Source organism: Lutjanus erythropterus, chromosome 7, assembly GCF_056507025.1.
Source record: "Lutjanus erythropterus isolate fLutEry1 chromosome 7, fLutEry1.hap2, whole genome shotgun sequence".
NCBI classification, from domain to species: Eukaryota; Metazoa; Chordata; class Actinopteri; order Lutjaniformes; family Lutjanidae; genus Lutjanus; species Lutjanus erythropterus.
Window position 1 is genome coordinate 27,152,210 of NC_139323.1, and position 24,447 is coordinate 27,176,656.

At 40.5% G+C, this 24,447-nt stretch overlaps 2 protein-coding genes across 2 annotated transcripts; one reads left to right on the plus strand and one right to left on the minus strand.

The window, feature by feature from the left end:
- Positions 1 to 681: 681 nt before the first annotated feature.
- On the minus strand, positions 682 to 10,080 carry prrg1 (proline rich Gla (G-carboxyglutamic acid) 1). The gene is made up of 4 exons (XM_084723403.1): positions 9,763 to 10,080; positions 8,019 to 8,059; positions 6,964 to 7,124; positions 682 to 4,278 (listed from the first exon to the last, which is right to left on the minus strand). The coding sequence occupies exons 2-4, from the start codon at positions 8,026 to 8,028 to the stop codon at positions 3,814 to 3,816; spliced, it is 636 nt and encodes a 211-aa protein (XP_084579529.1). The 5' UTR covers positions 8,029 to 8,059; positions 9,763 to 10,080; the 3' UTR covers positions 682 to 3,813.
- A 3,427-nt stretch (positions 10,081 to 13,507) lies between these two features.
- tmem47 (transmembrane protein 47) lies at positions 13,508 to 24,403 on the plus strand. Its single transcript, XM_084723408.1, has 3 exons — positions 13,508 to 14,004; positions 20,320 to 20,460; positions 21,537 to 24,403. The coding sequence occupies exons 1-3, from the start codon at positions 13,779 to 13,781 to the stop codon at positions 21,713 to 21,715; spliced, it is 546 nt and encodes a 181-aa protein (XP_084579534.1). The 5' UTR covers positions 13,508 to 13,778; the 3' UTR covers positions 21,716 to 24,403.
- Positions 24,404 to 24,447: the final 44 nt, after the last annotated feature.

Sequence of the window (24,447 nt, forward strand, 5' to 3'; positions counted from 1 at the left end):
TTACATGTATTTCACCATTTAAAGGGATAGTTTGGATTTTTAGTAACTGGGGTTGTATGATGAACTTACCCATAATCAGTGTATTACACTGATCACACAATAACAAACTGATCGAGGGAACAGTAGGTCAACTCCTGTGTTCTGCAACATATAATTACAGTTTTTGCCAAAGGAAACTGGTGGCTTTGGAGAGAGCCATGTTCAGCTTACATAAAGGCAGTTTTTCGTAAAGCAGTAAGTGTTCTAAATATAATGTATGCTTAAACTGATTTTGATTTTCTTAAGTGGGCGTTTTTTTAGGTGGAAAAATACCTTTTACTGCTGCCCTTGTCCACAGCAGTACATTGCTTAGCTTCCGTGCTGGTTCTCCTCTCTGCTTCTCCAAAGTCAGACCGTGTCAACCACATCTACTGTAGGTAATGCACTGCCTATGGGTAAGTACCTCATACAACCCCACTTCAGAAAATCAGAACTAGCCCTTTAATATACCTTTGAATCTCTACAATCCATTAGCGAGACTGAACAAAGTGTATCATGTGTTTGTAAAACGATGGATCCTTGGGTGAACCCAGCAGGATAGAGGAGAACAGTGGAAAATTCAAGTTTAAATGCTCACAAAAATAACAAAGTCCTCTCTAGATCACATTCACAAAACAATGAATGAAATTAAGGAAACACGTGGCAAATTTTTTGTTTTATTACAAATTAATTCAAGCTTCTGCACATATCAAGGATTTATAACAAGTTCCCTTGCATTTAATGTTATATAATAGTTTGTTTGTTTGATAAGGCATTGTAAAAAAGGGCTCTGCGAGTAACAGTACAACAACTGACCTAACCAAAATGGCTACCCCGACCAGCACAACTCAGTTCAAGGTCATAGCAAGTGCTGAGGTTCACAGGTCAACTCACAAAAAAGTAGAAGAATCAGTGCTCAAAGTCTGTGAGGTGTAGACAGGACATGTATCAGTATCCGTGAACATTAGACAGATATATTTGGTTTTTAGTGTATGCAGCAACATTGCATATAAAGTATGAGCTCTTTTTTTTGTCCAGAGGATTACAGCGACATCGTTACGGCTGAGAGTGACGCTGACCTGTCCTAGTTTCCATCAAACAGCTCATTTTGAGCTTAAACACAAAGTGCCTTCATGTATTCACCACTTACTGTATAATAGTTAGACTAATGCATTCACCGCATTCCAATGCAGTAAAAAACAATCTCACTGTAACTTACTTTCACACATACAGACTATACATATTTATATACAGGTACATTACACATACTAAACATGGACTCTTTCCAAAGTGTCGTTGAATACTGAATCTCTCCACTCTGATAACTTTTCCCAAAGTTTCTGTTCCTATTGCTTTCTGTCCCACATTCCTGTGTAAGTCACTCCACAACTTACATTTATGGTGTAGCTGCAAACCTACGTGAAGAATCCTCAATGTACTATTAGTGAAAGTGGCACAGCAGAAGACTCTGTAGTCACGTCCAACAGTTACATATGCTTTAGGGGAAAGGTTAGGGAGGGTTTTTTTCACAGTTAAAGCGGGCTGTGAGCAACTGTCAACGGCCCAGAGGTGGACACAGGCCAGCGAAGCACTGACCAAAATCAAACAGTGCAGAGCCAGATCCAACCTCAGGTGTACAGACCAAGCTGCATGCATTACCAAAATATACACACATATGACACACATACACAAAACACATTTCAACACCCCCATTATAACTGATTGAATTTAAGCATTTTAAATTCAAAACATTCTCAAGTGTAGACTGAAGTTGGACCGATGCATTCATTTGGCAACTCGACTACTTAAACCCGCATTCAGTTTTTGATATTAGCAATAAATCAAAGAATGAATTGCAATGTGGAAGAGTTAGCAATCGTAGTGCCGAACCCACTGAGAATCAACAAAACAAAACTCTGCAGCTCTATTAGTGTTGACTAGCCTAATTATTTTAGTTTTGTATCCTAATCATTAACTAAAATGGCTGTATCTCAAAGCTTCCTTTTTATTTACTATATACAGTTCACAAGCCAAGCATCCACTACTGTCCCAGCACAAAGTTGCAAAGAGCTGAATCAAATGAGTGACTGGTGAAGAAATGTCATTTTATAGTGAGTTAAAGACCCAGATATTTCTCTCAATAGTCAGTCAACGAAACTGGGCGCAAACAACTCATTGGTGGGATGAAACTCCAGTGATATGCTCGTGCTGCTCCACACTAATATGGTTTTTTGTTTGAAAATGGTGTTTTGAAATGAAAATGATCTCCTACTATACGAGTGTTACAGCACCTTCCAGAAATGATCCGTGTCTCAAAACACATATCGCATAACCAAACTGGGCATGTGTGTGCCAGTGTAAACAGGAAGCAGATTATCTCTACTCTGTGCTTAGTGGCTTAGCTGCAGAAACTACTACGAACGCAGAGCAGCTATGGCAAAAAGACCAGAAATTTATTTGATAGGACTGACAAAAAGTTGGAACTGTTACTGAACTTAATGGTAGAGTCAGTAGGATTTGTCCAAACTGTTCATAAACGCATCAGGATGTCAAATTCCAACATTTTAGGATGGGGAAACATCCTGAGCACAGCAACACAACGAAAAAAACAAGGTAATACAGGCAGAAGGCAGGGTCTCTACAGACACAGCCATCACTGCACACTACACAGCCATGAGAGATGATTGAAAGGGATTATACAATATTAGTCTATATATTGATTTTTTTTTTTTTTTTTAGAAAAAAGTTGCAGACTATGCCTTTAACACAGGAAAAACAAGGTCAGGAATGCCTGTAATCCGTTATTCATGTTGAATTAACAGCTGGTAGTCAAGGCTGGAAGGACACACAGTGACTGATAAGACCAAATCAGGCAGCAAATGTGGGGGAATGCATCCCCAGAGTTTTCTCCAACTAACATGAAGTCAGCAGTATTTCAGAAAGTCTCTGTCTTAGGGGTTCCAAAAAGCTGGAGTAGTGTGGATACGAAGTGTGTATGTCCCAAAAGTTATACATTTTAAAACAAAAAAAGTAAGTGTGGATGTGTGAGTAGATGATTCTATGCTTACTGGTTAAACATAAGAAATGGCTGACATGATTTTGAGTTTGTTTTTGATTCTTTCTGCCCTCAATTGGCAAAAAACGTCATTAATTAAAACTTTTTTTTTTGTATTTCAATGGAATTGTTCTGTGGTCCAATGCCAATGCTGTTTTAGAATCTTTCAAAGCAATTTCTTTTGCAAACCAATGCAATATATAAAATTCTACGTGGAAATAGTAAATACCTGTTCTTGACAACAAAGAGGTATTGAAAATAAGTGCAGAATATTCACTATTGGCCATTAAGTCAAAAAAAACTGGCACCAACCTTCACTAAAGCATCAGCCCAACCTCACATACACTTTTGGAATAGTTGTTATGGCAATCAGAACCCTTTTTTTCTTCACACCACATGCATCATTTGTTTCGCCTGCTCAGTTAAATGATTTGCTACAGTGTGACAGCAGCATTGATGCAACTTGAGGAAAATCAGCAGAGGTGATGGTTGGTTTTGGTATTGCAATATCATTTGCTCCTTTCTGCTATCACTTCGCCTCATTGATGAAAGGTTAGTGCAAATTTCAACAGCGCTGGCTCTGGCAAAGATTTCATTAGTCCATTGACCAGACAGTTAATAGTGTTTCTTTATGTGTTGAATGGGGAAGGCTGGTGATACCACAGCAGTGGCACTGCTAAATGAGAACATGGTCTTAGTGTAGGTTAGGACTTCTGTTGGGGTGGTAGTGAGAGACATGTTTACTTCCCTTGGCCACCGCTGACACTAGTAGAGCTGGTGTTGACTATGTCCTCATACTGTGGCGGTGGCTCTGTCTCTATTTGGACGTCTGCATGGCCCACAGCCTCCTCATAAGACGGTGGTGGGTCTCCAGCGCTCCCCCTCCCTGATGTGAGCTCTGAGCCTGGATAAGCTGGGCTGCTGTGGACGCTGAGTTCTGATCGGTCACCGTGGTGGTAATCCCTCCCCCAATGGTCCATAGAGACCACTGACAGGACGTGGTCGTGATGCGAGTGTCCCAGGCTGGGGCTGCGCTGGGAGCGCTTACGGGAGTGGCAGCGCCACACGGTGATGGCGACGGCGGCGATGATGAGCACAACCAGCAGTAATGGCACGATCAGGTAGAGAGAGTGGACTCCTCCAACCACCGTCTCCAGCCCTCCAGATGGACTGCTCTCCCGCACATATTCCTCCCAGAACCGTCTCTGCAGCCAATCAGAAGACAGATACGGGTGTTGTCAAAATCAAAACAAGATCAAAAACATTTTCTTCAAAATAAGATTTATGCAGGCTCCACTGTAAACATACTGGCATGAAATTGTTTCAAAATGCACACAGTGTCCACTGTCTTGGGCACAGATCCCAGGGGGGACGGAGGGACGTGTCCAGCCCAATTTATAAAAACATTAAGTTGTTCCCCCCAATCAATTACATCTGAATATAAATTATGTACTTAAAAACATACAACATATAATGCACACATAAACACAACACAACTATTTTCTTTCTACGGTAGAATTTACAGTAATACTTTCTTTATGCAGTAGCAGTAGAATCTACCTAAACTACTTTCTTTCAACTGGAAAGAAAGTAGTTCCTGCATTAAACTGCTCAAAACAAGGTCTGTGGATTATCTTGAGTAACAGCCTCGTGATTTCTGAAAAGAGACATTGCTGTTGAGTTTTTCAAATATGTTTTTTTTTTTTTTTTTCAGCACCACAAGGCGAGTGTCATCAAGTTCTAGTATATTCAAGAGAAGGCAGACATATCTATGCCCAATATCTCCAAAACTCTGCAACTCACATCAAAACAATCTAGATGGATAAACCACAGTATGGATAACAGGAAAAAAATGTCTTAATTTTGGAGTGAGCCATCCTTTAAATGATGTTACTGAGTAAATGATGTGTGCTGATTGTGCCCGCAGATCGAAGTGAATCAGAAAAGTCTTAGTGATGGTGTAACTAATGTTTTACTGTGAAAAAAACATGGCCTTACCATAAGATGCCAGCTTTTAGAATGGAGTTTGGTTCAACAGATTGTCTACTTGAAAGACTGCACAGAGCAAAGGGTATTTTAACACATCATGTAACTTAGGAGTTGGGACTAAAACTGACCTGTTTTACACTTCTCTTGGCTTGTAGCAAAAGGTCACATAATAATCACAAACTGCTATCAAAATAGAGACAGCGGGCTGAGTTTCACCACTGTTCCGTCCTAAGTTGTAATGAGATCTGTGCCCTTGTCCACTGTATGAATACTTTTTATCTGGATTAGTGCAACACAAAGGCGGTAGACAACAGCACCCGAACAAAAAAGTGACCACATGATTGTGCATGTCCATCTGCGTGACTTTGCTCTCTGCCCTTTCACAATGGTTTGACAAATACGCCTCCCTCTCCAGCATACACTCGGCTGTTCTTCCTGCTGATAATCATCACTTCCTGAAAAAACACCCACATTCCACAAAGCTACCACTCTCAGCGTAGGATTTCATTACTGGACACATGAGCTCTACAATATAGCACTTTGGAGGGATACAGTGGATGTTTTTACATGGTGCAGATGAGATGAGTTACTTAACAGTAGTAATATTGATCTGTGGATTTTAACTCCAGCTGGGTGTCCTATGTTCAGAGATCTCCAACCATAAGAATTAATTACAAAAATTAACCATAAGAAAGATACTGAAGATTTTGAACAATCCTGTTGATAATAATGTGTTTCTGACCCCATGTGCTGAGGTTCAGTTTTTGACTGAAAAGTCACAAGAAGACTGTGAAATGTCTGGACACAGCTGTTATCCTGTTATAGACATTACAACTAGTGAGTAACTCAAACCACCTAATGCTAAAAAAATATAACTAATAACTATGCCATTAAAGTGGTTTATGTGAGTGGCCACTTGCAGTCATACATAATGTATGGCAGGTGTTTTTATGTGTTCTACTTTTCTATTCCTATGTGTACATCCCCAATTCTAAAAAAAAAAAGTTGAAACATTGTGTAAAACATAAATAAAAACTAAATGTAATGATTTGCAAATACTCTCTGACCTATATTCAATGAAGTGTAGCACAAAGAAAATATATTTTATGTTAAAACATCACGGCATTTAAACCCAGATAAAAGATAAAGGATGCTACATGGACACAGTTTGTCACTGCAACTACAAATACAAGTTAAGAGTCTCCCAAATAAAGCAACAGCCATTTACCAACAACATCCAAAAACACTGCTTACTTCCCTGGGGCCAATCTCTTCTGAGATGAACTGACACAAAGTGGAAAAGTGTGTTGTGGTCTGACAAGTCCACATTTCAAAATCATGGATGTCGTGACCTCTGGGCTTAAGAGGTGAAGGACCATCCAGATTGTTACCACAACCAACTTCAAAGTCCAGCATCTGTGATGGTATGGCATCATGGGTAACAGTCACATCTGTGAAGGTCCCTGTGCAATGGTGAAAGGTACACTAACCCTAACCCTCTGTTGACTAAACTGTAAGCCATACTTTAAACATTCAAACATATGCGCAGTAGCCTCTTCACATACTGATAAATGTTGCCACATCTTTACCAAGATCTACTCTTAACTTTAAGGAGAAATTCAAAGAAACATCACAATTTTCTTAGAATTTCATCACTTGGGGCAACACTTTGTTCTCAGAAGTTGTATGGCCCCAGGGCTGCAAACTCTGTCTCGTCTTTTAAAAACGCCTTTTCGTTGATTTTGTAGTTTTACTCTCCTGTATTTTATGTGTTTACTTCTAATGGCTTTTAGTTGGTTTTCCTCCTGGTGTGTTTTGTTTTTATTGGAAAGCACTTTGTAACTGTGTTTTGAAAGGTGCTATAAAAGCTAAGTTTCATCATTTGTCTCTTATCCCCTCACCGTCTTCTCGTCGTTCTCAAAAGCCTCACGGGCCTCCTCGTAGGTGCAGATCTCCTCACGGCACTCCCGCTGGATGTTACCTTGCTTCATCTCCTCCAGCCAGAAGTTGGCCCTGCGCAGCCGTCGCAGCACAGAGTGGGCTGCGTCCGCCGGCAGGAACACTGAGAAACAGGCAGAAGGGACGAGGAGGAGTGGAGGGGGGAGACAGAAACAAAAGCAGAGACGCAGAAAGGATGTTAGATTGAGAGATGTGTGAGAGAAAAAAAAATGCATGAATCAAAATAACAAGTGGAGACAAGAAGATGAGAGAGAACAAGAGGAAAGCAGGGGTGAGTCAGTAAGCAGAACAGCATGGGGGAGAGGAAGCAAAGGGGGGGAAATATAAGTAAAGAGAGGGTATTGAAAGTGAGACGAGCGAGGCAGGAGGAGGAAAAGAGGATAGAGATGCATAAAAAAAAGCGAGAGGGAGAGAGGTGGGGACTGAAACAAAGGCTGTAGAGCAGAGCCGAGCGCTGCCCAGTGCCCACATTTCTGCATAAAAACAAAAGCTCCTTTGATTTAGGCATCCATCTCTAGGCCACATAAGAGAAACTGGAGGAATGAACTTAGAAAGACAGAGCAGCCCTCTGTTTCACACGTCCAGGATAAGAACATAAACTCTCAAACAGAAGCTGCACACAAGTTGCCACAGCATGCCCCGGGAATGTCTGATGTGCTTCCAAATTAACAAGTAATGGCAGCCGTGTGACTCATAAAATCAGCGATGTGATCAGCACAAGACTTGAAAAGCAAGAAATAAAAAATAAAGGGCAAAAGAATGCAGGAAAAGGGGAAACAGTCCTAGGACAGAATGGGAATTGTGTGCTAAAGAAAACAGAAAAAAAAACTAAAGAATCACATTCCAACCTCCAATTTGTATTTGGCAAACAATGTTGAAACACAGACTCAATACAAAAGCAAAAACGAGAAATTGTAGAAGGGTTTCTGATGAAATTCATTACGTGAATTTCTCTGGCTATGAGTCAAAAGCATAAGTATTGTGTCAGTAAACTTACCACTCCCCATGGTTCCTGCGAATCTGTTTGGGGTGTTTTATCTGGAGAAAACCAAAAACAAATTAACTTGCAGCTTTGAACCTGCTGATACATGATATGAGTCGCACAATAATTAACCAAGACTCCCTTTCAAAAAACTAGCTACACCTATTCCTTTGTTTGTTTCTTAAGATAAACAGTTATTTAAAGAATCCTTTGAGTCCTGTTATGGCCCGACCGATACTGGATTTTGGGGCAGATACCGATAACAATAATAGGGAGGAAAAAATTCTTATATCAGTGTATGTCAATATTGCAATGATCCTTCAAAAGTGCTTATAATACTTTAAGATATATAATGGAGGCAGGGTATTTCACAATTAAACAATACACTTTATTGACTGAAATGACATCAGGTCACTGACACTGTAAACTTTGGCTGGTGCTTATAATAAATTTAAATATAATTAAACACAAATTGAAAATATACATTTATACAACTTGAATTAAATTTTAAGTGAATTAAAAATTATTAAAGGGGTTACCCAGCAAGTCACAATGAGTTAGCCAGTTAAAAAGAAGGAGGGGGTGATTTTATGCAGATAATTTTATTCTTGACGTTATATTTTGTGGTTATGGCAGAGACAACACTATTGCTTTTGTGCACTGGGACCGCCAAAATACCGAAGTTCCTTGTAGAAGCTTTAGGAAAAATTATTACAGTATACATAAAATGCTACCTGTAAAACAAACAAACAAAACATAAAGACAATCTGCATTATGTTATGTAAAAAAAAAAAAAAGTTTTCATTTCAGCACATATATGATATAGACCAATACAGCTGTGATAGGAAAACATCGGCAGACCAATATATCTGTCTGGTTCAAAAGATAAATTTAAGACAAGATAAGATGAGACAGACTTTTATTAACCCCCAAGGAATTTCTAGGAAGTTCATCAGTAGCTAAGTCGAAAAAGTAGTGATGGCAATTGCAACGATACTCTAACAACTTATGAGAGACTAACACATTTTCAAGAACTGTGACCATCCAGAACAGAGCAGAATATCTGATGTTAGCCAACATTTCTCATTAACGGAAAATTCCTCTAAAAAAGTTGATTTGGAAAGTCAACGATGAGCTAATGCGGGACACAATGGCAGTACAGTCAGATGACAACCACACTTCCCTTTGTCAAAGATGTTCCCATATGTTTTGGATAAAATAAGGCTTCAATATCAGCACAGGTGTTGATGAACAACGAGAGCATTGTTTCAGCTGCTAGGTGTTAAAGGGCGTTGTTGTGAGACATCCTTGACAAAGTGACAGTGACCAATGGCGGCTGCTGACCACTGTTACACATGGAAGTGTTACGGGAATCCTGCTCGTAGCTGCCCGAAATAGATTACCAGCAGCGGAAACATCCCAAACAAAGCGCCGCCGCCCCGTTACACTAATCACAAAAGAGACAGGACAACGGCTGAAAGAAACGACAATGTTAGCCAGGTTTCACTGTGGTTACTAAAGGTCTTTTCTCATCAGTACTAGCGGCGTTAATATGTATAAGTTAGCGCCCCGTGTATTGACAAGCGGGGATGATTTGTAGGATCAGTGCGCCTTCAACGGATGCGATTTACCGAGCGACCGATCATCCAAACGGCCATGATAACCAAGAACAAAGGATGACAAAAGGACCTCCGGTAAATATTTAAGGCTTTTACCTTCGTATGTTAGTAGAGAAATAAAGTTTATCACTTCAACTCACCTATTTTCGTCCCCAAATTGCGCATGCACGACCCCTCGTCTTCTCGTTACTGCCCCTGAGTGTTGCTATGCTCCGTGCGCATGCGCACAGCTCTGTTTGCGTATAGCGGCCTCTTCCCCGGAGTTAAAGGGACAGTCAGAGATCAGCACTGATTAAACTGACCACAATCTTTACAACTGACATAACAACTTTATGTAGTGCAAAATCATAACACATCAACTGAGGATAACGAAGAAACAATCTTAGTGCCTTAACACAAGGTGTTAAATTAGTAAATTAGCAGGTTTAAATGTTTAATGAAATTGAGATAGTTTGTCTTTTGCAAGTGTTTTTGTGATCACCCGAAGTAACTAATATAATGTGACTAATATAATGTCAATATCCATGTCAAATCTTTTGCACGCTTACACAAAGCTGCAGGGCTTCTTTTTCTATATACGTAACAGTCACGCTTGTAAATATTGTTTCCATTGTTTTTCCATTTTTGTTTATTCGTGTTTATTTTCTATTTTCTATCTTTCTGTTTCTGCTGCTTTAACAACAGAAACTTCCTTGTAAGTGAAAACCTACTTGGCAATTAAACCATTTCTGATTCTGATTCTGATATGCACATTATGTTTTAATGTTTTTACCTGAAATTAGAGTGAGAGCTCAAGAGGTAAAACTTATGGGATACAGAACAACTTCACTCTCAAAACCAAAGCATGTTGGCTAAGAATAAAGTTGTTCTCCACACTACAAGTGTTGCTGGAGTTTTACCTCTTGACTTGTTTTTCCCTTCACAGTGCACCTTGGAAATAAGTCACGCTGTGCCAGAAATCCCTACTCTGCTTGAACAGTTACCTTAAAATGAACCCTTTATATCCACAGAGGGCATGGGCCCTCTTCTGTGGAGGCAACCATGTTGTACCTCCATGGTTCAGTAGCCCAGAATGAAAAAAAAAGGTCCTGGATACGCCCATTTGCAAGTATGCAGCCACTGTAATTTTTTCTGCATGTTGAAAAGGATAGGGTGAGACCATAAATGAGGTGTTTGCAATCTGCAAGCTGACCACTAGATGCCACTAAAGCCTTCACATTGGCCATTTAAACTGTGCACTAACATGAGTAGTTAAAGGTATAATCTCTGAAACCTACTGTAGTCTTTAAACCATAAACACATATTTTCATATGGCCATGAAGACAAAAAAAATCCTTTCCAATTAATTACTGGCTTTAATTTAGTGTTTTACTCAGATAATCTAATCAACTGTGAACTGCCAACCTGTTATTGATAGTAGAGGAGGAAGCAATACTTATCAATGTATTTCCACATTGTTAAACTTTTACTCAATGTTCAATCAGTCGATCTGAACATTTTAGTCTGAGAAATGACATTTTGTATATGTGTGTGTGTGTGTGTGTGTGTGTGTGTGTGTGTGTGTGTGTGTGTGTGTGTGTGTGTCTGTCTGTCTGTCTGTGTGTTTATACCCACCAAGTCTCTACTGATTAAAGTCTCTAATCATCTTGATGTTGCCGCCAGGAACAGTTGACCTACACTCCTGTGACTCAAAGACACACACACACACACACACACACACACACACACACACACACACACACACACACACACACACACACACAGAGAGAGAGAGAAACACACAGTCAAATCAAAACTGCAATCATAGAAATCATAGTATAAATCTATGCAAAAGATGCAAATATAATTCAGTACATTTAGTTGAGGAAATTAAAATCTTTTATTCTTTAGCTGACCACTATTCTCTTCATTTCAGTGATTCCACCAACCAGCCGGCAACCTTTTACTTTTTTTACTTCAACTTACAGTGAAGTAAAAAAAAGGAGTCTAACAGATATTACTGTAATGTGGCAAATATTTGAAAGTAACTATGAAGTTCATTTGGTTCAAGAATTACTTGTTAGTGTGTGTGCGTGCATTTATATAGTTTGTGTGTGTGTGTGTGTGTGTGTGTGTGTGTGTGTGTGTGTGTGTGTGTGCGTGTGTGTGTGTGTGTGTGCATGTGTGTGTTAATCAATGTGAATTAATTCTGAGATTCTTCCCTAAGGACAGAGGATTAGCTAAGTTCAATTAGGGAAAAAACGAGCACTGTAAGCTTCCCTCAGCAGCGTGTGTGTGTGTGTGTGTGTGTGTGTGTGTGTGTGTGTGTGTGTGTATGTGTGTGTGTGTGTGTGTGTTACCTGAAAAGAGAGGAGAGAAAGAGAAGTAGTGTGTCAGCAGTGATGGTGAACCCACTAAAACAAATGTTCATTGGATGTAAATTAAATGATGAAAAATGACAAATTCTGGATGATTTGCCTCATGACAGCTGCATTTGGTGGCAGCATTTTTTTCCATAAGTTGTATCTTTTTGCGTCAGCATTAAAACCTCTAAAACAGCATTTTCAGCATGAAGGACAGTTGTATTAGTGCTGTTTTACCGTACTCTCAAAAATTTCAAGGCAGCTGACTGGGTTTGAAATCAAAATCAAATTCTTAGAGGTTGGCAGAGGGTTGGCACAATTTAACAAAATTTAATATAATATTCATAAATCTTAAGTATGTTTTCATTAGTATATAATAACCTGTAAATAAGAATTATTGTTGGTTACCAAAATTCCTCATACACACTGGAAAGGGACAGGTGAGAAAAAAAAGAAGGCAATCTGTCATAGACATCACCACCCTAAAGAGGTATTTAGGGTTCCTGTATTTCTTAAGGAGACTGAACTTGTTCTGGCATTATCTGACTTAACTGGCATGGGATGTACATGACTCAGGACACAAAAAACTTTGCAGCACTCGGTTAAAAATGCCCAGAACACCAGTGGTACACAGTACAGGCTCAGGCCGTCTGAGGGACAGGGGTGAAAAAAATAAAAAGCACCAGTTGTAGCACCAGTGGGGCACCAGCAGAGGACTTACAGTGTCGGTACATGGAGAGCATGCACCATCACTATTACATGCTACTAAATCCTACACAGTGGTCCTTTAAGTTTTAGAATAAATTAAAAAAAAGAAAGTGTTGCCAACCTATTACCTTTTGTTGAGATGATTTTCTTTTTTCCACTTTAGAACAACTTAGATCTCTTAGTTTTAGAAACAGAATTATGTAGTTCAAACACTGCTGTGAACCTGATTTGTCTTTATTTGGGTGTTTAAAAATGAACATCTGATTTTTTTTTTTTAACTTAAGGTTGCAAGGAGTTCTTAACTGGTTATGAAGGAGTCTCAATTTAATGCTGAAAAACAGACCATCAGCGGCTATTTGTATATTTATTCTTGATGCCTGCCTGTCGATGAAACAAGCCTGTGTTTGACATTTTTCCAGCCAAAGTCACAGTGAGAAGTAGCCATTTAACAAGAAAGCAGGAGGATGTTTTTATTTCCATAATTTTATTTTTGACTTTATATTTTGTTTGTTTTATAAAGATGCAAATGTAATTTTTGTTGCTGTTTTTTGCATTATATTCTGGACTCTTGTGCGATCAGTACTTCTGCTTATTGGATCCCTACAAAGAAACATTTCCTGTGTAAATTTCCACAGCACTTAGACTGTGTAAATCTGATTGGTTGTCAAGAAGCATAGTTAAACAACCTGGTCTCATCAATCTGCGCACAAGTAAGACGGCTTTTCACCTTCAAATTAATATCTCACAGACTTCTGTTTTCTTTGTACTCCTCCGTCAGTTGATATGAGGGCTAACAGATGGAGAGATAGATGCTGTGTATGAGTGTGTGCAGCTCTAGGCACTAGGACCCAGCAGGTGCAGCTTGGTGTTATTTCAGTGATCTGCAGCTCAGTCCAGTCCGCAGAGCGCTGGGTCTCCATCAGCGGCAGCAGCGTCCTCTGGACTCTGGCTCCCCCATCCTGCTACCCACCGCCCGGGCACGGAGCGGGAGGGGACAAACAACTTCAGCCTGACTCGGTTTGCGGATTTGTGGAACAAAAAAAACAGAGAGGCGCACTTCTCCTCCTTCTTCTTGCGTTTGTTTTAATGAGTGAGATACTTTAGAGATGGCTTCATCCGTGAGCGGCACAGAGGAGGTGCGGGTGTCGGCGTTGACGCCCCTGAAGTTGGTGGGACTGGTGTGCGTGTTTCTCGCCCTGTGCCTGGATGTCGGGGCCGTGCTGAGCCCGGCCTGGGTCACGGCGGACGACCAGTACTACCTGTCCATGTGGGTGTCCTGCTGGAAGCCCGTCAGCTCCGTGGAGTGGTCCTGCAACAGCACGCTGGCCACCGGTGAGAGATGCACAGACTTACTGTAGCTGATGATCATGATGGGGTGATGCGCCACCATGTTGTTTTGGAAGTTTGGAACCAGTTGGGTGTTGTAGTTTTAGGGATGTTTCAGCCTTGAAATGGCAGAATTTGGGGTGCAGACAGACACCCACATTCATATTCAAATGAAAGGGAGATGCTCAGCGCCGAGGGATAACAAAGGATCCCTGCAGACAGACAGCGCACTGCTGAACCAATCTGTTCTGTGGGTGAGAATTATAAAACACCACCCAGGAGACAGCTAAATGTTAATTACTTTATAATGAGCTATTGCTTGGTTAATTTAAACTGCAGAACTTTTCTACATGAAATAAGATAGTGAACAATGAAGCTGCACATCCAAGTGGGAGTTAATCAACTACATGAATTAAAAAAAAAAAAAGTTTATCCTTGAGTCTCAAAGTTTGATGAATAAGACACCTTGTAAGACACCGTGTCTGTCTGGACGAGTTAACTTTGTTTCTGAAACATTTGCCCAGTGCGCCGCTGAATGATGTGGGAATCCTGCCTCGCCAGGAGCGGTCCAGCTGGGGTTTCATTTGGCCTTTTGTTGCGCACAAAATGAGCCTTTGTGTGGGTTTCTTCACCGGCCAAGGAGCGAGGGCAACTCAGAACAGAGAACTCCCCAGAGATCCAGATGCCCGGAGATTAGTAACCAGGGAAACAAGTGAAGCACTCCAGAAATGCTGATTTCCTCTATTAAGAAAACTTCTTTCTTGACATGGAATCCCCAAGAATGCTTTTTTTCCCTCTGGAAGCATTTCATATTTCCATCACAGCCGGTCACTCAGTGATAAAAAAACAAAAAAAAAAAAAACAGAAGGAGGGTGAGAACAGGGCACTGGATGAACAGCATCAACACAAAGTAGAACCATAAAATCTAATGTAATCCAATACAAGAGCCGAAACGAAACGATCATGGCTGGGAGGGTCACTGTAAAAATGAAGTCCAATACAGTTTCTAATTAGGCGTTAAAAAATGTAGTCGCTGACCTAATCCAAGTATCACATAATTAAAGTAACTTAATTACTTTCCGTTATTTTGGATGTCTTAAATACCAAATATGCTGATGTTGTTCCCCTTCATTTAAAGACGATTTAAAGCAACATAATGTTGAAATTTCCACTCAGTGAAGCATTTTTTTTCACTAGAGGACATGATAATGAATTGGCAACTGTGAGATTTCACTCAGATCACAATGGTGTTGTGAGACTTGTGAGGTATAGTAGTATGGTAGCACATCATTCATTTTTTCTTTTTAATTTTAAAATACATGTTAAAATGTATTTTAAGTGTGTTGCTCATAATCCCCATTTTTATCAAACGCATCTGAAATGTTTTTTCTGTCACTGCAAAGGAATATAGTTCCCTTTTTTGTATCCTAATTACATAAGATAACATAATAAGACACGGTATGATTCAAAACAGTACAATATGTCATGATAAGGCATGGTACAATACAGTACGGTACAACATAACACAATACAATACGACACCGTCAAATACAATAAGGCATTGTAAGATACAATATGATACAATACAACTTTATTATCAGTATGTGCTGAAATTCATTTTGCATGTTTGGCCAGCTTATAATGTTCATTTTTTTATTGAGAGACTTAGATGATGAAAATAAGACGGTACAGACAGAGAGCAGATACAGACACCACCACACACTTCTAGAAGGTCGTATGTGATGATTGAGAGGGAGTGAGAAGGGATTATTTTATCTGGGACTATACATTGTTTTGGTTTTTTTTAATCCTGCATAGTAAACCTTTAATACTTAATGTTGTGTGAATTTGTCTCAGGAGGATTTTATCAGCCTAAAAGTTATCTCAACTCTCTTCTGGAAACGTAAAATGTGGGTAAAGCTTATGTAGGTTTGTCTCACTGCACTCCGTCATTTTGTGTGTGTGTGTGTGTGTGAGTATGTGCTGCTATATATTTCCCTTTTTGCTGCCTCTGACCTCCTCCTGTGTGCTGAGTGGCGAATTGTGTTTTTGTTAGTCCGACAAAATGTTTTCTTTCTGTCTGAGAGATGAGTAACGGTGGGTCACGCTGGCCCCGATCCTCCTCTGTCAGCGCAGACAAAGTGCACTTTGGTGCCATATAAAGACATGCAGTCTCCGTGTCAGCTCTCAGCTCTCAGCAGCAGCAGCAGCAGCAGCATACCACAGTAAATGCACACAGCAAACTGCCCATTTCCTCGGGCTTGTGCTTGGCTTGGCTTATTGATCTGAATCCCAGTAATCAGTTTCTTTCTACCCCCCCCTCCCCGTCAGCCCCCCCCCAATATTTCCTCAGTGTCATGCTCTGGGCATTAAATAAATCCTGTTAGTCTGAAACACCAGCTGGCCGCTCAGATGTTTTCTGCTTGTTCTGCGAGGCCTGCATGTGTGTGTGTCTGTCAAGAAACCACAATAATATGCAGTGTGAATTAGAAAGTCGACATGAGATATGGCCTTGTTACACGCTTATGAAGTGTTCAAAATATACAGACACAAATGGTTTCTGTCTCTCACACACACCCTCACACACACACACAAGCTTCAGCAGAGGGTCGGAGGTCAAGTATAACAGATACAGACCTGACATAGAGGTAGGAATGTGAAACGGTCATGCAAAAGCAGTGTGTGTGAATGCCAGGTCGGTGTGAGATGAAGGGACGAATGTGGAGCCAGAGTGTGAACAAGTCCAGCTTAGTCAGACGCAGTGATGGAAAAACGTATTAATAATTTAATACGTCATCGATCTGGTATTTGGGTGACTGTCCTCTCTTTAAAGGAGGTCACAGGACATTATTGGATACAGAGTCAGTGTCTTGTGGACCCTGCAGTCGTGAACCAGCGCTCAGTTGAATAAACCACCTTAAGTTTCAAACTTAAGTTTGTCTCTCATGCAAAATATTTCTCTAAGCTCAGAGGTTCAGTTAGGAGTGTTGCATAAAGCCTCTTAGGTTGTCTTCATGCCTGATTGTTGTAGACTAGAGGTTCATTTATACCTGTTTTACATGTGAAAATAGACACTTCCTTTTCAAACCATAGAACTGTCACTGCTCACATTCTTTAAGTTAGCATGACACTGTTAACTTTTTTAGATTTTGCTGATTTATTATTTCATTTAAAAAAATATATATAATTTCAGTTTTCAGGTAGATTTGGGCAGGAAAACTATGTGGGTAGGTTTAGGAAGAGATCACGGTTTATGATTAAAATAGACCCTTTTCAAAATGTTAGAAAGGCTCTCTGGTAATCACAATGACACTTCGTTGAGGCAACAAGAACTAGCCAATCACAGTGGTCAATCTAGTGCAATACAGCACAGTATGGTGGGACTAGGCAGAACTAGGCAGATCTAGTCTCTTTAACAAGTTGCACATCACTAACTTTGTCCAGCGGGTCTTGCATCTTGGTATCTCGTCCTCTTCTTCAGTCAGCATAAATTCAGCCATTATGTATCATGAATTAATTCACTGTAATAGGTCCCTTAAAGTTTTCTAAGAAAAATGTTCTAGCGATGCATATGAGGAAACTTAAGTAGCTAAGGGCAAATGTTTAGAGATTTAAATGTTTTCTTTTGCAACGTCCTGAGGAAATCTTTATGGATTTTTATTTTTTTTCCTAAGGTACACTTTAATGAATTTTTAATGGAAACCTTAGACTAAGTGGTTTTATGCAACCAGGCATAAGAGAAGAAGAGTTAAAGATCTTCCTGCTTCTTAAACTTCTCCATCTTGCTGCCCTGTGAGTGAGACTGAGTGTGTGTGACAGGAGAGAGATACTCGAGGCTCTACTGTGACACAGATCTTCCACCATTGTCTCAGACAAAGGAACCGAATTGGGGCCCCGGAGGATTTTTTCGATCAACACTTCACCAGCCCCCTGACATGCACACATGGGGACCATAATTAATGCTCAGATTGGATCTTGTGTACTGTATCTCCTTTTCCATCTGTCATTGTGCGAGGCTCAGATTAATAGTTTGGCGCTTCCTGCTCGTCAAAGCCTTTAAGCACTCCGACTCTGGCTGTGTTTCTTGCACAGCGTATACAGGGTCTGTTCCAAATCTGAAATGAGAGGACTCTCTGCATCCTGCTGTTTCATGGGTGCACTGATAAGGCTCTCGGTTGCAGACTGGCTGGGCTGAAGGCACCAGACTGACCTAGAGAAGATATCTCGCCAGCGATGGGCTTTGACAACTACAGGTCAGCTCACTTGGACTCTTCACTGAGGCAGAGGCACAGAAAGTCAAGAGGTCGGTCTTCAAGGGGGCCTCGCTGTTGTGCAAACTGCAGGCTGGAAGGAGAGGGTGCTCTGCTTTTTGTGGGCTCTTTCCAACATCCTGTGGTGACAGGGCCCATTTTTAAACTCTAAATCCTGCACCATATTTGGTCAAAAGTAGTTGATGTTTGTTTATATTTGAGCTGCTTGGCCCCTGGAATAAAGTTTCCCTCCAACACGAGTGGGAACTGTATTTTAAGCAGCTTATGTTCCGTCACTTTCTCTCCGCTGGTGAATGTTTTAATGATTTTCTGCCTCAATAGAGAGGAAATATTCTTGGCAATGCTTAATCTTTTTATATTTCCTGGGCTCCATAATAGACAATGCCATATATGCTAACTGAAATAAGACAAAATATATTCTAAAGTTTTTCAATGTGAACTCTCCCACCCACTGTCATATTGAATCACGTATGCAGAGCCGCCTTAATGCTTTGATGTTATTTTTTCTGCAGCCACTGCACTTAAAATTATTTCCTCCTGTGTAATCAAATGCCTCATCATAATATCCTCTGCCTGTTTACATATAGACCTCCTGTTTCCGTGAGTACACAGCACAGCTACCAAAGAGACCTTTAATCTCTAAACAAAAACATAGTTGGTCTCAGTTCACGTCCCATGGCTAATTAAGTCTGTAAAAAAACTGTTTTTTCCTAAAACATATGGGAACCCATTTCTGACGTTATGATGAAAATGAAAGATTATCTAAGTCATTATAATTACAAACCTCAAAATAATGACTCGTCTCAAAATATTGACAAGCTTTTCTCATTAATTGGAGAAAATTTCTCATTTAAAATACTAAGTCATTACTGTGAGACTCAAACTCATTATTTTGAGAATATTTCTCATTATTTTGAGATACAAATTAATTATTTTGAGACAGTAACTTTTTTTTTGAGAAAATAATTATTTTGAGAATATTTCCCATTACTTTGAGATACTGAGTCATTATTTGGAGATAGTATCTCAATATTTTGAGAAAGTTTCTCATTATTTTAATCACTAACTTGTTATGTTATGTTCTGAAACTAATTCATCATGTTGAGGAGGTTTGTCATTTTGAGATATGAAGTCATTATTTTGGGAAAATTTCTCATTATAATGACCTTTTTTTTTTTTTATCACACTGGTGGTAATGAGGTTCCATACAAACACACTTATCTGCTTAAGTCTTTTTTGTAAATTCTTTTTTTTTTTGCACAAAGTAAACAAAAATCTCTACTGTAATGTTTTTCCTCCTTCGACAAACACACAGCCTCCACTCTCCACCGGATAAGGAAGCGAGATTGAAACCTGAGTTTTTCCAGTTTGAGTGTTTTTGGAGTAAATCTGAATGAAATGCTGAGAATGCTGCTGAGCTGGCATCAACCAAGAGGGAGGGATACTCATTATCTGAGTCACCTCACAGAACCACTTTGCTTTTCTGCTGCATTAGGATCCATCACTGAAGCGCCGAAATCCAGGCGTAGCCAGGCGTGCATGTGTGTGTGTGTGTGTGTGTGTGTGTGCGTCTATGTGTGTCTGTTTGTTTCTTGTCAGCCAGAAACTGCTGTGCTAGGTTCGAGAGGTTATTCACCGCATGGTTCACATTCTTCTTCTTCTACCACTGGCCACGGATTCCCAGTGGTTCATGTCAAAACATTATCAGCCATTGCTTCGTAGAAAACACTCGAGGAGCCGTCTCAGCCTCTGAACCACAAATAGTTTGTTTACACTGCGGTAATTCACCACAAACTTCAGTGGGAGGAATCATTTTTCTCCCGTGTGTTACTGTGGCTCACCAATACGGCCTGTGACCTGCTCTGCTGCCTCCCTCTTCTCTCTTTTACTCCTCCTCCTCCTCCTCTATCCATCCCCTTGCCTCCTGTCAACAGCACAGACACAGCTCTCCAGAGTAACCCCGTTCTAGCTACCTATGTCACTCTCTATCTCAGTGTGATTTCATGCCTTTCCTCCCTCCTCCTCTCTATCCCTGTGTGTGTTGTCTCAGACTGGCAGATCGCCACACTGGCCCTGCTGTTGGGGGGAGCGGCCCTCACCCTGCTCTCCTTCCTCGTGGCGCTGATTTCCCTGTGCTTCAGCTCCAGGAGTCGCTGCTACAAGCCTGTGGCTGTCATGCTGTTCTCAGCAGGTACGTAAAGAGAAAGAAAACAAGGAAGAGCCGAAGGACAGCCCAGAAATACAAAACAGTGACTGTCCAGATTCTAAAATAAGTCCATGGAAGGTTGGCTTTCGGGGGATAGATTGAAGACACTAAAATCTTATTCATTCCTTCATTATTTCAAGTGTCATTATAGGATTTTAGTGACCCTCTAAAGGTGCATTTCCTACACAGTAACTTTCACAGGGGAATAGGAACCTTTGGGACTAGGTACATTGCCATCATTAATTAAATTTGGGGACATTATTTTAGCCCCCAGATACTCCTTTTCCATACACACATGCTGGCCTGGCTTGACTCGGTTTGACTCACAGCAGGGATTTGCACCCCCATTACAACAGGACTGGCCACATGAAGGTGTGTCTTTCAACTGAAGACGAGCTTAGCTCTGGTTGGTCACTGTAAAACAGTGAATCAACGCTTGATCTCCTTTAAATTATCTGCAGTAAATGTCCCGTTATTTTGTTTTTCTTCAGCAGTAACTTAACATGACCATCCATCCAGATGAAAGCAAACATGAAACAGTAAAAAGAAGCAGATGTCTGAAAGTACAAACGCAGAAGAGAAACTAAACATCAAACCATAGAGATTAAATTAGAAGCCACGAAAGTAGTGAGAGCTGAACTCACACTTTGAAAAACATCTCTGTCTGCTCTCCTGCACAGACTTAAGTTGAAATTCACAACTGTGGATGAGACATCACTACAACCCACTGGGAGATGGGTGGGGTGTGCTTTGGCCCCAGTTAGAAGTAGGTCCATCTCGGGCACAACTTGGCACAGCACACTGCATTAGAACTGGTAATGGAAAACCAAATCAGTGTGGCACAGTTTGACTCGGTGCAACCAAAAGTGCCAATAGAAAAGCTCCAAGAAAGTCCTGCTCAGGAATCAATACCTTCCAAAAGCACATGAATTTGAGGGTGGGGCTTGCAGCTTTGAACATTTCTAATTGGTCACATACTCACAGCATTTTATTTCAGCCACCATTTTTACTTTACTTATTTTGACATGTTTACCTTCTCTCCGTGCTGTTTTCCTCTGCAGTGGTGCTCCAAGTGTGCAGCTTGGTCCTGTTCCCCATCAAGTTCATCGAGTCGGTCAGTCTGAGGGTGTACCACGAGTTTAACTGGGGCTACGGCCTGGCCTGGGGATCCACCATCTTCTCTTTTGGAGGAGCCATACTCTATTGCCTCAACCCCAAGAACTACGAAGACTACTACTAAAATGTGGAAAAACAAGAGGAGAAAATGAGACTGTTTCACCCAGTGTCCTCTCAGTAATAGGAACTTTCTGTCTGTTACACAGTGCACAACCACAGACTAGAAAAATAGGAAAACACAAATGCTTACTGTTAGTTTCAGGACTGGAAATGAGCTCTTGCATTTGATACTGTGAACTTTCTGTTTCAAAGACTGTCTTCATTCACTGGACTGTGCTCTTTCTTTTTGGCACCAAACCTGAAAAAGAAATCCAAACCAGACAGTTTCACATGGGAGAGAATGACACCACTCAGCTAAGTCTGCGTCCCCTTTAAGTGGAACTCCAGTAGGTCTTAGATTTGGACAGAAAGTCTGGAGGGAACAGATGGATTCACTGACCCCATACCAGGATGAAATTGCTGGACTAATTACCCAATCAGAGCAGAGAAGGCAAAGAATGATATCCAATGATATTCAGTCAGGAAAGTAATGGATCCAGGGAGGAAAATGTCCTATTGAAGTGATATCCTGAGGATGACAGGGCACACCTAAGGAAATGCAGCCAGCTGCATTTCTTCAAAGATACACTGCATCTGGAAGTTGGCCTAGCCTTCTTCCTCAGCAGCTGGGCGAAAGCATGTCATAGAGCTCAGAAGGACTGGCTTCATTTTCTCCTGTCCTGTTTGAGTCTATTAAAAGGCTCAGAGATACCCACAACAAACAGAAGGTACATAAGACAGTAAAAAACATTCCACAGCCACCTTCTAAATGATATCATACTGGTGAGAGGAGCATGTACTGGTTAATGAATAGCACAGAGTCTGTGTCATGTATACAGTGGCTGCTGATGTAAACCTGCAGCATAACCCAAGTTACACCTGCTTTTTTGATAAAAAAAAAATGTTGTATTATATGTAAGTATGTGCAGTAAGTATTATAAAGTAATATTCATGCAAGAAGACCAGTGGGAAGGAAGATGGCAAATGATCATGTTTGCTAAGTGTGTGCACATGTCTGCATGATCACACCAGGAATCCAGCATGTGCTTACACACCTCCCCATGTGATGCCTCCTTATCTTCTCACCCTGTAGGAAATGGGAATGCTCTCAGTAGAGCAGGGGTTCTCAAGGGTTTTGATGACTGAGGGCCAGTTTAAGGGGTCGGCATATAATCGACGGCAGCACAGGAAACCCTCTGAACCTGTTGTAGGATTTTTGTGATTGGACTCATAATGGCATTTGACATTACAAATTCCTTGAGCACAGAATTCAACTGTTTGCTGAAAAGGTAGATCACTTTATCTGTCCTCCGAGGTCTGACGAAGTGACAGTGGATCCGTTTGTTCTTGAACCCTTCTTTTTTCAACCATATAGTGTTTTTTTCTGTGGGGGCTCTTCCATCACACTTCTGCATTAAACTTCAAAACTGCCCACCAATATAATGCACTAGCATTGATGACAGAATCTAATTCCTGAGACACTCACAAGGTACCACTAGTTCTCTACTTGCACATTGTAATTTGACATACATACATGCATACATACATACATACAAGTTACATGTTTACTTCCTGTCAATGCTATGGTAAAGTTACCTTCACCTACAGCTGTAGTAATCATACCGTGAGCAATGCAACAAAACAAAACTCTCCTGAAATATCTTGGTTCATCTTTGGTTGAAATAAATGAATAAATAAATAATAAATTAGCACAATAAATTAATTAATTAATTAAATGTGAAAATATTGGGAGAGGAGAATGAGGGAGATCGGACATCAGAGAAGCAGCGGGTACAGCATGTACTGCCAGCTGTAGCTAACATTGTTGATGGTCATTTAAGACACTGAGGTGATTAGCAAAATACTCAAAAACACTATATGAATCAAACAGTAAATACTGTTAACAACATGTATCAAGCTAACTGTGAAAAGTGAAGTAACTCACTAAGTTTGTAGACAAAGGTAACATTACTATAGCAGTGACACAGAGTAAACAGATGTGCAGCTCTTAACACAGATATGCGTCACACTATATTGTGTAAGAAGTGTTGCCATGCAACCAGTAGCTTTCAACAAGATTTGGACAGATGCTTGTGAAGGAGGCAAAATTTGACGCAGTAGTCGAGTAGTGTATTAAATATAGGCTGATGAAAGTAAACCAATGATTAAAATTTAATGCATGCACTTCGCGTCACATGCAAAAAAATCTGAGGGCTGCCATTGGCCGCGGGTCACACTTTGAGAACCCCTGTAGTAGAATAAGCAGCATTAAGAACACAATAGTAGATTTTTCTGCTTCAGATAGGAGGAGATTATATCAGAAAATTATTGTAGTTTTTGAAAAAGTCAGAATACCTGCAGTAGTTTTTGCATCCAAGGTTCAAGACAAAGTACTTTAGGAGATGCCAGAGTGCAATGTGCTGTGCATGTGTAGTGTTATGAGGACTATGGGATCAATCGAGAACATGGAAAGTTTCAGATCTGAAGGAGGACAGTGTGGTCACGAGAGGTGAGACTTGTGGGGGCAAAGCACCTGCACTGATCTGCTCTGTTAAAACTGTCTTCTCAAACCTCATTTGAGGTGGTCAGAAAACTTTTCCAACTCCCTAAACATTAGCTAAAGTTAGTGTGTGCATGCCACTACCATTTGCTGCCGTGTTTCTGATTCCCACTGGTTTGATTACTGACATAATAAACGTGTACTGGGAAACCAGGTGTGCTTGGTTCATTTGGGAAAAACAAGCATCCGTGAATGCC

Excerpts from the sequence above, each read along its gene's own strand:
- prrg1 (XM_084723403.1), bottom strand. Across the intron at positions 4,279-6,963 it reads TTGAGAACGACGAGAAGACG|AGACGGTTCTGGGAGGAATA; the intron begins GTGAGGGGATAA and ends GATTGGCTGCAG.
- tmem47 (XM_084723408.1), top strand. The coding sequence starts at position 13,779 with ATGGCTTCATCCGTGAGCGGCACAGAGGAGGTGCGGGTGTCGGCGTTG. Across the intron at positions 14,005-20,319 it reads CAACAGCACGCTGGCCACCG|ACTGGCAGATCGCCACACTG; the intron begins GTGAGAGATGCA and ends GTGTTGTCTCAG. Across the intron at positions 20,461-21,536 it reads TGTCATGCTGTTCTCAGCAG|TGGTGCTCCAAGTGTGCAGC; the intron begins GTACGTAAAGAG and ends TTTCCTCTGCAG.